General features: G+C 33.3%; 1 protein-coding gene across 4 annotated transcripts in view; it reads left to right on the top strand.

Moving 5' to 3' along the window:
* The window catches only part of LOC105782804 (putative acyl-activating enzyme 19), a 29,231-nt gene extending 25,814 nt beyond the window's left edge, over positions 1-3,417 (top strand). For 3 of the 4 annotated variants that reach the window (XM_012607805.2, XM_052626745.1, XM_012607803.2), the window contains exons 12-17: positions 1,631-1,715; positions 1,816-1,880; positions 2,088-2,147; positions 2,374-2,418; positions 2,781-2,893; positions 2,971-3,417. In XM_012607805.2, the coding sequence (XP_012463259.1) occupies positions 1,631-1,715; positions 1,816-1,880; positions 2,088-2,147; positions 2,374-2,418; positions 2,781-2,893; positions 2,971-3,184 (582 nt within the window). In that variant the 3' untranslated portion in view covers positions 3,185-3,417. Of the gene's footprint in view, positions 1-1,630; positions 1,716-1,815; positions 1,881-2,087; positions 2,249-2,373; positions 2,419-2,780; positions 2,894-2,970 lie in introns of those variants that run through there. The other variant, XR_001129915.2, reaches the window with a different exon arrangement.
* The last annotated feature ends 11,770 nt before the right edge of the window (positions 3,418-15,187 follow it).

The following is a 15,187-nucleotide window of genomic DNA, read 5'->3' as shown; positions in this document are numbered from 1 at the left end:
AACCAACGTTTTCCTGAAAAAGTTGAGACTCTTGAAGGTCCCCAAACATTACTATGAGTTAACGAAAAAGATTTGGAAGCTTTATATTTTTGAGGAGGGAAGAATGACCGATGATATTTAGCCAATTCACAAAATTCACAGTGATATGAAGGACTTTTATTTTTAAATAGATCAGGTAACAAATATCTTAAATAGTAAAAATGAGGATGTCCAAGCCTATAATGCCAAATTATAACTTTATCAAAACTAGAATCAGAATTTAAACATAAAATAGCTATTGGTTGAATTAGATGGTCGTCGTCAAGAAAGTAAATTCCATCAGATTCTTTAGCATTGCCAATTATCCTACCCGAGACTATGTCCTGAAATTTACACATAGAGGAGTCAAATATAACATGACAATTCGAGAACTGGGATAATTTACTGATCGATATGAAATTTCAAGCTAGATTTGGCACATGTAAAACATCATGTAAAACCAAGGATGGTGAAATTTTAACAGTGCCTTTCCCGGCTATTGCCGAGAATGACCCATCTGCTACTTTGATTTTTTTATTTTCTGCACAAGGTGTGTAAGTTGAAAAAAGAAAATGACTACAAGTCATGTGATCACTAGCTCCAGAATCAACGATCCACGTGTTTGTTTTACAAGGCTTGGCACTGAAAAAAATAGAAAAATCAGTACCTGATTAGGCAAAGGAGGAAGAAGGATTATTGGATGAGTTAGGAAGAAGGATTATTGGATGAGTTAGGAAGATAAGAATTCATCCGAAATTGTGATGATTGAAAAAGCTTGTGTAGATGCTCTAGTTGTTCCTTAGTGAACTTTGGCCCTCATAATTTTCATTAGTTGTTTCAACGGTAAAACTTTCTTCCTCTATTTGATTGCTGGATCTTTTATATCTAATGAAGGTTGTTTTAACCATGATGCTACTAGAGATAACCTAGCTCTAATACCATGAAAGTTTTCAAGAGAGCATTTAATAAAACTATTCTATATTTTATTAACTAAACAACTGAATTTAAATAGAGAAAAGAGTATAACTTAATTGAGAAAATAATTCCTTTATTCTAATAAACTACTAAAAGATAAGGAAAATAATTCTCTTATTCTAATAAACTACTAAAACATAAAATAAAATATTCTTAGAATATCTCAAATGATTTATTCTAAGATTTATCTATCTAAATAAATTTAAAATATATCCCAAAATATATGGGTTTCGCATATTTCAACAAAGATCTATTTAGAAATTCTATTTCATTACTAAATAAGCCTCTGACAAATACATGATTTGAGAAATTATCATGAATGTTACATTTCTAAATAGTTTACTATCAATTTACACTATTTTTGAAATCCAAACCAAATTCTAAAATCCAAATTCCTAAACACTACCTTAGAAATCTTAAACATACCCTTGTCTGACACGTACCTATATCCAATACTCATACCCGAGTTTGAGTAACATTGGTATTTGCTTCAACTTTTGTCTAAATAACTATGTTCCTGGACATGGTATGTCTGAAGGTCTTTCTTAGTTGAATTTATCAGTGGTTATTTCCTTCATGTTCAAACCCAACAAGGTGAAACTCTTCCCTTTTTGGATGTTCTATGCTCTAATTACAGGAAATGCCCTTTTGTACTTTGTGGTTACATGAACTTGAGGTGCCAGTGTTTGGGTCACTTTCTGTCAGTTCACCACATGGATATGGTACATTTTTCTCTATCTTTCAATCAGTATCCGGATCCCCCTACTGTATCTTTATTTCTGTATGCTGCGTCTAAATAATCGATTATTTGTCTTTTTGTAGTCATTTGTTGCTTGGTGGATGGTCATGTTGTTGCATTGGATTCTAGTGGATGCATTGTTTGGAAGGTATGTGCTTAAAATTCATCATATTTGTTAAGAATTTAAAATAAAATGTTTTGACTAATTAGCTTGCCCATTATTTTTGCTCCCTCAAGAAAATATTCCAAGGTCTGTTCCCAATTTATATCTGTACTATGGACTTTTCTCTTGCACAGTGATTTTTCTTTTCTGTTTTTGTCACCTTCATGCTGATTATCCTATTTTCTAGTACAGTGGAAAACTGGTGGTCCAATATTTGCTGGAGCTTGCATATCTTCTGCGCTTCCTTCTCAAGTAATGCATCTCTTTCAGTTTTAAGATTAAACCTGGTGAAAATTTATTACTTATTAAGAGTCTAGATGGTGAATGATCGCCACAATTTCTTTGGCTTGACGGTAATTGACTGTTGAGATTTTAATTCACTTTGTTTTAACGTTCAAACTTTCTCTATATTTTATCTTATTTTGTGATCCGATGGGATATTTATGGTTGACTGAGATTCTGTCTACTTGTCCTATAGGTGCTAATCTGTTCCCGAAATGGAAGTGTGTATTCCTTTGAAATGGTAAGGAGGAGAATTGAATTGGTATGAGTGTATATACGAGAAATATGTTTTCACCACGATTTAGTGGTCATTCTTTTATGCTTTTCTGCTATGACTTGAAAATTCAAGCTCATGCCAGATTGCCAGCTAAAAGTGCCTGAAAATCACTTGGTCGAGCCAATCAAATGATAATTAGTGCTCCATCTCAATTGAATTGATTCACAACTTCTAGTACTTTGTTTTTCCTCAAAGCCATTAATCTTAACATTGAAGTGAACCATGCAAAACCCTAAAAGTCTGAAGTTTCATCCAAAAGCCATTCTGAGTTGAAGTATACTATTCTCTTTTACTTCTGTTGAGACTATATCTTTTGTTCTCTTCAGGAGAAAGGTGAACTGCTCTGGGAAGTGAATGTTGGAGATCCAATCACCGCATCTGCTTATGTTGATGAGAACTTACAGTTGGTTTCAAATGATCCGTCCATTTCAGTTGACAGGTAAACAAACTGCTTGAATGCTATAAGATGATTGCAAACATTTCTTTTTAAACAAATTCGTATGATTTATCTTGCAGATTGGTTTGTGTTTGTACTAGCTCTGGAGGCATATTTTTGTTTCGAATCAACTTGGACGAAGGGACCGGAGATCATCGAAAAAAATATGTGGTGCAGAAATTTGCAACGCTTAAGCTGGAGGGGGATGTGTTTTCATCACCTGTGATTATTGGAGGCAGAATTTTTGTTGGTTGCAGGGATGATTATTTGCACTGCATTGCTGTGGAAACTTGAAATTTAGGGTGCATTCTTCGTTGTGGTGGGAAAGCCAAAAGTGTTTTTTCACTGCAAAAGCAACAAAGAATACTCGTCTTTTTGAGTCAAAACTATTGTTAAAAAATTGTTTAAAGGCAAAAACTAAGATTTAAGTATTTTTGCCTTTCACATTTGGAAGTAAAAATTATTAAAATATCGTTATTTATATTAACTATTTAAAAATATATAAAAATTAGATTATTTATATTTTAGATATTATTATATTAAATTATTTAAATATCATTTATTATTATATTTTAAAATTTTAAAATATTTAAAGTATCACTAAAAGGATATTTTGACCTTCATTTTTTTGGCACCAATAGAAAATATTAAAAATTAACAAATTATTCATTTTCATCGTATTTTTTTACTACATTTTTCAGGGTTACTTAACAAAAAGCACGTTTGAAATTATTTTTCAACTGCAATAGCATTGGAGAACTAATCCTTAGTTGGATCATGAAATCAAGGTTTGTGTTTGATATTTGGATCTAAAGTTGTATCGTCCCAAAATGGTTGATGTCATAATTCATGTAATAATTCATGTAGTTACAGTAATCACGCGAACTAAATTTACAAGTATAAGTGTTGTACCAATCATCAATTAATTATTATTTAATATTTTTAAAATCAGATTGGTGGTTGAATAAGTCAGGTTATCGATTTGTTGGTTCAGTTGGTCTAACTAGTATAATTAATTTGATTAAAATTATTAAAAATCTAAAAGCAAAATTAAAATCCAATTCAATTGGTTTTTAGTCGGTTTAATCGATTTTTAGTTGGTTTAACTAGTTTGTATTAGTTCTCAATGCAATGGATCGGTTTGGTTTAAACAACACTAGTGTTATTTATTATGATATGGAGAAAGTATCGGAATTGAATGTGTTACAAATACTCAAGTGGCATATGGGCTAAATTGTGGGAGCTTGAAAATGACATGTAACACCCTGGTACTTGACCTGATGGTCGAGTCTAAGCTACAAGATGTTATATTTGTTGCTGGAACAACTACGATAATTATATTCAAATTAAAACCATTGAACATTCAAATACAAATACTACATGTATATAAACCATTAACTGAACTTGACAGGGTTGAGATCCAAGTCTGGTTTGGTTGGATTAGAACCTGCAGATTCCTTAACGGGAGACAAAATGATTACCAACGGGTTTATAGCTGAGCGAAAAGAGCTCTAAATAACTGGGAAAATGAGAGATAACTATGGAAGCTCTGCATGGGGCGATGATCAAGAGGTTTAAGTCTGAAAAGGAGGAAATCTAACGAACTAGTAAGGCATTAAGTCCTCTAATGCTCGTAAGCTAAGAATTTACAAAACCTTTGAGGGGTTTTGCATGTTTCTGGAAAACCATGTTTTAAATTGAAAAATTCTGAGCTTAACTCATGATTTTGGCTATAATGCTTAGCTGCCAGGAGAATTGAAGCTCTGGCATTTAAAAAAGTTAAGCTTGGGAGGTAAGAGTTGATACATGCACGGGAACAATTGAAGTGCATTCGAGTTCATTAAGTGGACCAAACTCCAAGTTGCTTGTTTCAAGAAAAGATCCAATTGAAATTCTCATCAGGTTTATAACACGTGCTAGATCAAAGAAGTTTAAAGAGGAGATGATGGGCCTCATTCAACAAGTTTGGGCTGAACATGAGATGTCCAACCCTTATTGGACCCAAAATAACGTCCCAAGTCCATGCAATATTTTGCATGTGGTTGTTAGTTTAGTTTAATTAATTCTACAGCTTTTAATTATGTCTTGTTTATTATATGCATCTTTAATTAATGTCTTGCAATATTAATCTTCATCTTTTAATTATGACATGCACTATGTTTTCTGCATTTAATAAAATCATGCATTATGTAACTCTCGTGTTAGTTAAGTTTGCATCATAAATTATGACAAGCATTATGTAACTCTCGTGTTAGTTAAGTTTGCATCATAAATTATGACAAGCATTATGTAACTCCCATGTTAGTTAAAGTTTGCATCATTAAGTTAAGTCATGGATTAAGTAACTCATTTGTTCATTTAGTTTGCATTTTAAACCTTGCATTTAAGCATTTTAGTTGTTAAATATGTTTGAGTTTGTTTATATAAGTATGTTATTTAATTTGGTTGTTATTTTTTAATGCATAAATTAAAGTGTGTTTATTTTCATTTTAAATAAGGTGATTTAAGTTGCATATAGACCTGATCATGGGTCGGGTCACGCGGTCCGGCCCGAAGGCACGCCCGAAATGTGGAAAGGTTTGGGCAAAAATATAGGCCCGAAAAATGGGCTTGGACAAAAAAAATAAGGCCCGTTTTAAACGGGCCGGGCCTCAGGTATGGCATTTTTGCTTGGGCCGGCCTGGCCCGAATTCACTAAAGGAAAAAAAATCTGCTTTCTTTTTTTGTTTTTGAATGTTATTTTCTTGTTGTTTTCTCCCTATTTTGCTACAATTTTACTATTATGTTGCTACCATTTTGTTGTTATTGTTTGGATATTGTATAAAACTTATTTTATTGTTAATTTTGTTATTATTTTAAAGGCATTTGTTAATTTTGTTATTATTTTAGAGGCATTTTCTTGTTAAGTTGCATTTATCTTAGTGTTATTTAGTCTACATATTTTTTAAAATTTATTTTCAATTTATTGGGAAATATTTATTTTGATGTTTTAGTATTTTGATGTACTATATATATTTAAAATTATATAAAATAATATAAAAATTAATACTGAGCGGCTGTGGGACTCGAGTTTTAGCATTTTTATCTGGGTCGAGCTTGGGCAAAATTTTAGGCCTATTTTTTGGGTCGGGCCAGGCCTAGGCCTAGTAAATGGGCCTGAATTTTTTAGTTGAGCCCGGCCCATGAGCACTTCTAGTTGCATGTTCAATTAATTTGTGTGCATGAGTGTTATTAAATATGTTATTTTTATGAGTGTTTTAAGTTATTGTTTAATACTTAATTATCTATTTTGCAGGTGACTTTTCATAAGACTAATATACTCTCCAAGTTGTACGGTTTCAAAGCTTTTTAAAGAACATTATGGAGGTTGTTTAATGGACCAAAGGATCCTCTTCAAGTCTGAACGTTTTTTGAATCTTAAACCTTCATCATGATGCCATTTAAGAGGATGTTACACAAATTTTTATAATTTGGTTTCAAGGGAGCTGAAGGGACATTAATTAAACATATTAAGGATACATTAAGTCTTCATTAAGGAGAATTGACATGCCTTTTTAACTACATTAGATTCCAATGAAGAGGCATAACTCATTGGCTTCCCTACATGAGTTTAAAACAAAATTACTGCTTGTAATAACCTTACTTAATTGTTTAGGATGAAATGTCTCACATAGGCATTGGAATAGTCACAATACTGCCTATAAATAGTTTGTAAGAGGAAAATGTTTAGGAGACTATGATGAATGAATATTTTTGAGTTACTGCGAGAATTCTATCTCATTGTTCTTGAAAGAACTTACTTGGACTTATCAAGGTTCTCCTTGTGGCGTCAAACCTTTTTCTTTTGAACTTATCATTTTCTTTCTTTGTTCTGAAGTGTGGCGTTCTAACATATTGCTGGTTCCTATTTTGCTAAATAGTGGGTCACAGTCTTCTTTTTCTTCAAAGACTTGTTTGTTATTTCTAAGTGTCCATTTCGTGCAAGTTATCCATCCAACACCATTTATATCCTTTCTATCAAATCAATAACCATTAATCCCATTTTCACCTTAAAGTCTATTTCGAAACGATACAACATTAGACAATCGGGCAGCTCAACGTCTTGCAATCAAATTCACGATTACGAGCACACATCAAGAGTCATCAGGTTAGTTTCTACACTCCATTCTTGAAATGTTAAGTATGTTTCAGATCGTATAGGTACATGCATATCCACCACTTTAGTTAAGTATGTATGAACTAAATAAGATTCCATGGAATTTCATCTATGAAATGCATGTGTTCCTTGTTTATAATGGTATAATGTGAAAGGGAATTATTGATGGGTTAGACGAAGTAAGGAATGAGAAAAAGGGTGATTCCATTAGAGACCGCCATACAGTGATGCTGAGTCCACCCGTGATGTGCGAAGCTCCTGGCCTTTTGGAGGGGCACTATAGTGTTCGAGCATCAAGGTTAGAAATGGAGAAATAGAGGAATGGGTGGAGGAATAGAGAAAATAGAATTTCATTAATATTCTACCATCCGGGATTGCTGGAAGCAAATCATGATGTGTGAAGCTCCGGGCCTTACGCTTGGGGGGACACTTCGGTGTTCGAGCATTAAGGTAGATACGAAATAAATCAATGTCGACAGTTATAAGGTTCCATAGAGCAACACCACGACGACGATCAGCAAGCTCCATAAGGTGACACTACTACGACAGTAAGGTCTTTCAGGGCGACACCTCTAAGAGGTTTTAGGTGTAAGACCATTGCTTAGCAATGACGACCAATAAAGTCCATCGGGACAGTAAACACGGGGTAGTCCACCAAGACAGTAAACACGACGTAGTCTATTGGGACAATAAACATGGGATAGTCCATTGAAACTATGGATACAAGGTAGTTTGTTAGAACAAAGAACACTAAATATATCTCTATGATGGAAATCATAGGAAGATGAGCAATCTAGGAAAAAGGGTTGGAAAAAAAATAAGTAATGACAAAATAATAATGAGCCAGCGGATTATTGGGGAATCTATCGAATAAGGAAAAGGAAGTAGAAAAGGAAACAATCGGCCAAAACAACAATCAGAAAAGCTAAAAGGGCATATGGATGGAAATCGAGCAAGATTCAGACAAGGGAAATGACATGCTAGTAAGGATTGGGGTAATGACAAGCGAGAGATGTATCCAAAGATCGCCAATGAGGATCCACCACTAAGGTCAGCCAGAAGGCGTTCAATAAATTTTGTATGCGAGAGTAGGGTACCAATAAGGGATACCAAGTGACAAATATATTTGTCAAGACTTCCTCTCAAAGGAAGTTCTATTGCAAGTACAACCGCCACGAAGCTAGTTCCAAAAAGGAAACCCTTACACAAGAGGAACTGCAAACTTGTATAGTTGTTGAGGTAACCATTTGATGGAAACCGACGTCCATAAGGGTCCTCTATAGATGGATGTGTTTCACCTTAAAGGAAAGGTATAGCGAACAAGGCGAGTTACCAAGAAGCAATCTAAACAACATTGTAACCCAAGTGTAGGTTAGGATAAAGAAGGGTAAGACAAGAAATTCAAAAAAGATTAGTGTAGTGTATTGGGAGCTCTATTGAGAATAGAGTGTTTAGATTAACCTCATCCCAAGAAGGATGATAGGGGTACATCCCAATAAGCTTCGAGATTTAAAAACTTAGTATTGGGGTAAGGGGAAACAATAATTCATTCCCAGAAGTATGTTGGTAAAGTGAGAATCCGTCAAGATAACATAACATGTAGAAACCATTAAAACCCTATGGACAAGATATAAGCTCGACTAAGTTCTTATGGTATTAGCAATCAAACTACCAATAAAAAAGGTTGAAAACATTTGAGAACCTGCCAGTTTAGGCATGACTCAAAAGCCTGAGTAAATAAGGGAGTTAAAGTATTTTAATTTCTTTTAATTTAATACCCCAGCTAAAAAGGGGTGAGCTATGCATGGTAGTAGCCAAGAAACTCATTAAGTTCACTTGAACTTACAAATGTCTTAGCTTATGATTGCAGAACTCGTTGGATAAGGAACTCGAGGTGGGATCAATCTAGATATTGGTAAAACAAGAATCAACGTTAGTAGGGAGTCATGCACATAGGAAGGGGTACCTTTAGAGGCTTCACCTTAAGGTGGAACATATTGTAGTTATGAAGATCCTTAGAGTTTGAGTTTGAAAATAGTAAACTTTTATTTTGAAATTTTAAGGACTTTATTATAAGGAAATAGTTACTTCTCAATAAAGTTCGTCCTAAAATTTATCCAGCTTACAATTTGATATTCAGTCCTACCTGGTGCACGGTTCGCATTCACTTCTTTGGTTTTTCCTTTAAAAGAAAAACTGTGGAGAATCAAAATTGTTTGATTTACTATTGTGAATAATTGAATGTGAATATTATAAAATTGCCATAGCATGTCATGCATACATGAGATAAGCATACCATATAGTTTAGGAAAGAATGTCACATGTACTTGTGATACATATATTGATCATACATGATTGAAATCGGAAATTAAAAACCTTGTGTAACACCTCATACCCGGTTTGATCACCAGACCCAAGTTACGAGATGCTACAAACAAACCAGAATAAACTTGTTCACCTTAACCATCAACTATACATAATTATACAAACATTAACCATTAAGAATGAAAATAAAACTATATCAAGCTTTAAACTACTATAAAATTTGATTCGTGTTTGAAAAAATGAATTAAATTATAAAACTTTTAAAACTTTGGACTAGTATTGATACCAAGTAAATAAGTATCAATATTTTGTAAAAAGTATCGATACGAAAATATTTATAGATATCATTTTGTCATTCGCCAAATCAAAGTATCGATATTATATCCACAATATTAATACAAATTAGAAAATTATCGATACTAAGTAAAATTATCAATACTAATTTTGTATTATGTCAATTTTAAACTGTTCATATGGTTTGGTATAGATACTTTAGCCCATTATATCAAGACTTTCACTAAAATGATAAAAAAATATCAAGTTGAAAAGATCACTTCATACAAATCTCAAAACCTAGCTTAAGGATGCATATAGACAAACATGTAACATATATATACACATCAAATCCAACCTAAATGTTTAACCAATATGTCCTCATTGGCACCACAATTCAAGCATAACCATTAACCATCCAAACTAAAACATAACTAACTTATCAAGCTTGTTTATACATTAACTAAACCACAAACATCAAATGCTAAAATTCATCCATTCTTACCAAGTTTCCAAAGGCTAACAAAATCCAACCAAAATTTGATAAGTACCAAAACAAAATGGCCATATCAACAACAATTATCCAAGTTAGCCATCAAATGATAGGCTACCAATTCAAGTCCCCAGAGCACCATATACATATTTACATCTCAAATAGCACAAATCATCACCAAGATACCTATTAACATAAACATACCAAAACCCTATTTACATGTCATTTATAAACAGGAAAAAATAAACAAATAGCTACCGATAGAGTTGCCGGATAGTGCGATCTCCAATGATGTTTCAATCGACAGCAAGAGTTCGACAATCTACAAAGAAGAAAACCAAATAGAGTAAGCTTACGTAAAGCTTAGTAAGTTCGTAAAACAAAATATTACATGCCTGTCAATTTAAGTTTACAATTCATACATAACACAAAAATTACATCCCGTTGTCTTGTTCCATAATTTCTACCATGTCAAATGGTTAGGCCTGAATAAATCAAATCATCAAAACATAACATGCCAAGATACATGTACCAAGTTATACTCAATATAACATAATTTATCATGTCATTTTATTTCATTTCCATTTCAATAATTAACTGTTTTGCCCTAAGAACTATAGTAAATTTACTTCGGATACGCTAGAGAGTAATACTCACACAAGCTAACAAACGAGACATTAACCAATACATGATGCTACTCACACAAGCTTCAAAAATCCGCAACACATGCAGAATCTCAAGCCATCGGTTGGCATCCACCACCAGTACATAGTACCTGAAACTATAAACACCGGCATAGAGTGCCTGGAATTGTAACATCGGTACATAGTACCTGAAATTATAATCACCGGCAACTAGTGTCTAGAACGCCTTAATGACATGTCATTTGTATCCTAGCTATTCACTAAGTTCAAACGAGCTTTAACCTGTATAATTTAAACTTTGCATGACATTAACCATATACCAAGATTAATTGTATACCAACTCTCCATAGCATAACATGATTCAATTCGAACAAATACAAAAGCCATATTTTTCCGTTCAAGTCTTTGATTACATTTGCAACTTACCTTAATCAACTATATTTATTATACACATAAAAACATACAAATATATATATACATCTATGATTTCAACATTAATAAGCATAATAACATCTAATATGAACTTACCAAAACGCAATAGTTACCAATACTTTGACGAAGACTATTCAACGACTTTCCCTTTCTCGCGATTATCAACCAGCTGATTATTGATCTAAATGTAATAATTTAATTCAATTAAACAGATCCAATATCTTAAAACACTTAAATTCACATATTTGACTCTTAATCAACATTCTACACTTTTACCCCAAACTTTTATCTTTTATTCAATTTAGTCTACAAATCCAAAACTTTCAAATCTATCACAATTTAACCAAATCAATGTTAGCCGACTTTTATATAATCTCTATATAACCCATATTTATCATTTTTACAAGAATTTCATGTAACTATAATACCAACTAAAAATACTTTACTGAATAATCCTATTTAATTATCAAGCTTATAAATCAATCATCAAACTTCAAAAATATCACAAATTCATCGATGGCATAAATCAAAACATTTAACATTTTTATGAATTACTCCTTACTTTACAGAATAATCCTACTTATGTGTTAGAGATCAGGAGCTTAAGTCATGTTTTTGTTTTTGAAAATCTTGTTATTTTAAGTTAAACTAACCTCTATTCCTAAGCCATGGACTTAATTTTAATTTAGTGCAAACCTGTGTTAAGAATGAGCCTGCTAGTTCATTGATTAAGCTTCTGTATTTTGTTTGGTCCTGTGTTCGAGTCCTGGAGTGTGTATAGGAAACATTTTTGCTAAATGCTAGGAATCTAATTGGTAGTTAATTAGGATCTAACGTTAGTCATCTTCTTTCTTTTCTTTTCTTTTTATTGTTTCTTCTTTTTTACTTATCTTTTTCTTTTCCGATTCTTTTACTTTTTCCTTCATTTTGATTACTGTCGTAAGTGAATACGAGACTAATCAAAGTTATACATTGTTAGTTGCGTCAATCAAAAGGTTATTAAGTAAGTTTCATTGCCAATTCGTTTAATTATGTGGTTTTTCCTTTTGTTCTTCGTAGCATGTTTTGAATTAGGTGTTTCAAGTGTATTGTGTAATTCTCTGATAATCAATTGTTTGGTTTCCTTATTAGGCGGGGATATCGGGAGTAGCAAACCTCAAAACGTCAATTCGAGTAATCGTTGTTGATCTTTCAATAAGTGTTGGTTTCGTTGAAGGTTTCGTGTCGAAACTTTCGACTTAAGTATTTTGTGTATAATTGTGTATTATTGTCAATATAATTGGTTGATTGAGTTATTGGATGGTTGTTTTAGGCTACGAAAGTCTTCTAAATTGTTCTGACTTCGAAATTACTTCAGGTGCGTACTGAAAACCCAAGTTTTTGTGAATTTCAGACGCCATAAAACATGGTTGTCAACGCTACATGGCTTTGTGCCAGGCTATGTGGTAGGCCGTGTAACTCACTATCTGCCAAAAATGAGCCACACAGGTAAGGGACATGAGCGTGTGTCCAAGCCGTGTGTGATCATGTTACTGTAGGGGTCACACGGGCCAAGTACACGGGCGAGTGTCCAGGCCATGTAACTCCCTGATTACAAGATAAGGATCACACAGGGTAGAGACATGGGCGTGTGTCCAAGACGTGTGACTCATTGCTTGCAATTTAGGACCATTAGCATGTGTTAGGTCGTGTGAGACACGGGTAGGCACACGGGTGTGTGCTAAGCCGTGTGGGGTCATACAGGCTAGTCACCTTGGCCATGTGGAACCACATGGGGGTGTGGGTCAGATCTAGAATTTATCTTCGAGGTCATAAACGTTGTCTAATCAAACGTAGGCCTTCCGTAGTGTACTTATGATCTGAACTAGACTGTATGAGTTGTTATCTGATGATCTGAGACTGAGTTGTTGATTATATAAATATATACTAACTGTGGTGACTGTTGATGATGTTGATCTGTACTACCTAACTATGAATTGAATCTGAATGACTATGTGTACATTCCTGACATCTGTAATATGCACTTGCATTGGATGAGAATTATGTAAAGGAGGAACTGATATGTTCTGATTTAGTGGCTAAACCATAATTTATATGTAAATATGGTGTTTTATTGCTATTTGATCTGGCAGCTGATTTACAATCACATAGAACGTGTCAAACCGACACTATATGGTGTGTAGGGCTAGATGGGTATTAAACTCCCTTAACAGTGTGTTGGATGGTCAGAGATGGTATGTAGCTGATGGGGATAGGAATAACTGTATCTTTTCCTGATCTGTTCTATATCTGAACTAGAATTGTCTACCATTTAACTGATGTGTTAATATTGTATTGGACAAGAAATTGGCCAAAATCAAGCCATTTCCTTCACCCACTTCAAGCATGTACCTAAACACAATTTGTACATATGACCAAGGCATAAAAACATATCAAAACATACATAAATTGACCAATTCAAATGACCAAATCTCATTCAACCAATATGACATATAGGCACCTCAATCACAATCAAACTAACCTACCTAAACTTGTGCATAATTGGCCGTATTTCATACAAACACATCTAGCTCATATCCATCTCAAATATACCATACTTGAGCACATTATAACTACTTCATCACATACCAAATTGAATATTGAAAACACGCATCAACTTAACCATACTATCAAACATCAACAAGATGCCATAAGTACCAAAAGTGTATAAACCATAATAGCGCATATACATGCCAAACTTATCAACTAACATAAACCACAAGTCCACCTATACATGCCATTATAACCTTGATCAAAACATCAAAATCTACCAATATAATCTCTAGATAGTGTGATAAGTCTCCAACAAGCTTCCAAACTGATTGAGCTTCCGATAAACTATAAAACATAAGAAAGAAAACTACGTAAGTGTATAATGCTTAGTAAGTTCATAAAACCTAAACATAACTTACCATTTCATTGTATAACATTAAAATTAAGCATGATATAATCCAACAACAAGTTTGGCACCTGTCTAAGCATAAACAACAACACAAGTTAGTGCTATAACACATAACTCAATTGAACTATCACATGGTAAGATAGATTTTCATGAACATAGTGTCATTGAATTCATGCTTTCCATAAACATAGATATACATACATTAATCATTATAATTTCATACCTTTCCATAAATTCATAACATAGTCGATCGGAACATGTTCCTTCCCTTTACATGCCCATTGAACCACTTAGAATAGTATCGGATACGCGACATAGCTCACACAAAGTGTGCTAAACATATGGTCGAAACCATTCCTTTTCCTTTTCCTTTACATCGTTGCTCACTCAAGCTATAAAATGGGTCTGCTCACACAAGCTGACGGTAAAAATGTAAGCTACACGATGCCACTCACACAAGCTGATGAGCATCCATAACAAATGCAAGACCTCAGCCATCGGTAGGACATTCAAGACCAGCACCCGAAACATGGTAACCCTAATGACATGTCATTTGTATCCTATATATTCTTAAGGTTCAAATGGGGCTCAATAATTGTCGAAATGTTGTTAGATTCTCATCATTTCATTACATGATATATAGCACAATTCATAAATTCCAAAATAACATTACAACGTTATTTAAACATACGAGCTTACCTCGATAATAAAGATATCAAAACAAGGTTAACTAATCTAAGGCTTTCGCTTTTCCTCGATCTAGATTCGTACGAGGTTTATCTTGATCTAAATAAGTAAATTCAATCCATTTAATATTCATACTATTCAATTTAGTCCAAAATTCATACTTTTGAAACTTTACCTTTAGCCCCTAATATTTTAACTTCTTTACAATTTAGTCCTTATGCTCGTAAATTGACATTTATGCAAATTAAAATTTTACAATTTATCATGGTATTTAACTACTTTTACAAATAAATCCCTAAATGATAATTTCATAAAAAATCCATTTACAAAACTTGTTTATTTAACA

The sequence above is a fragment of the Gossypium raimondii genome, chromosome 13 (genome assembly GCF_025698545.1).
Source record: "Gossypium raimondii isolate GPD5lz chromosome 13, ASM2569854v1, whole genome shotgun sequence".
In the NCBI taxonomy this organism is placed as follows: Eukaryota; Viridiplantae; Streptophyta; class Magnoliopsida; order Malvales; family Malvaceae; genus Gossypium; species Gossypium raimondii.
The sequence above is the reverse complement of the archived record's forward strand: the minus strand, read 5'-3'. Positions and strand labels throughout refer to the sequence as shown.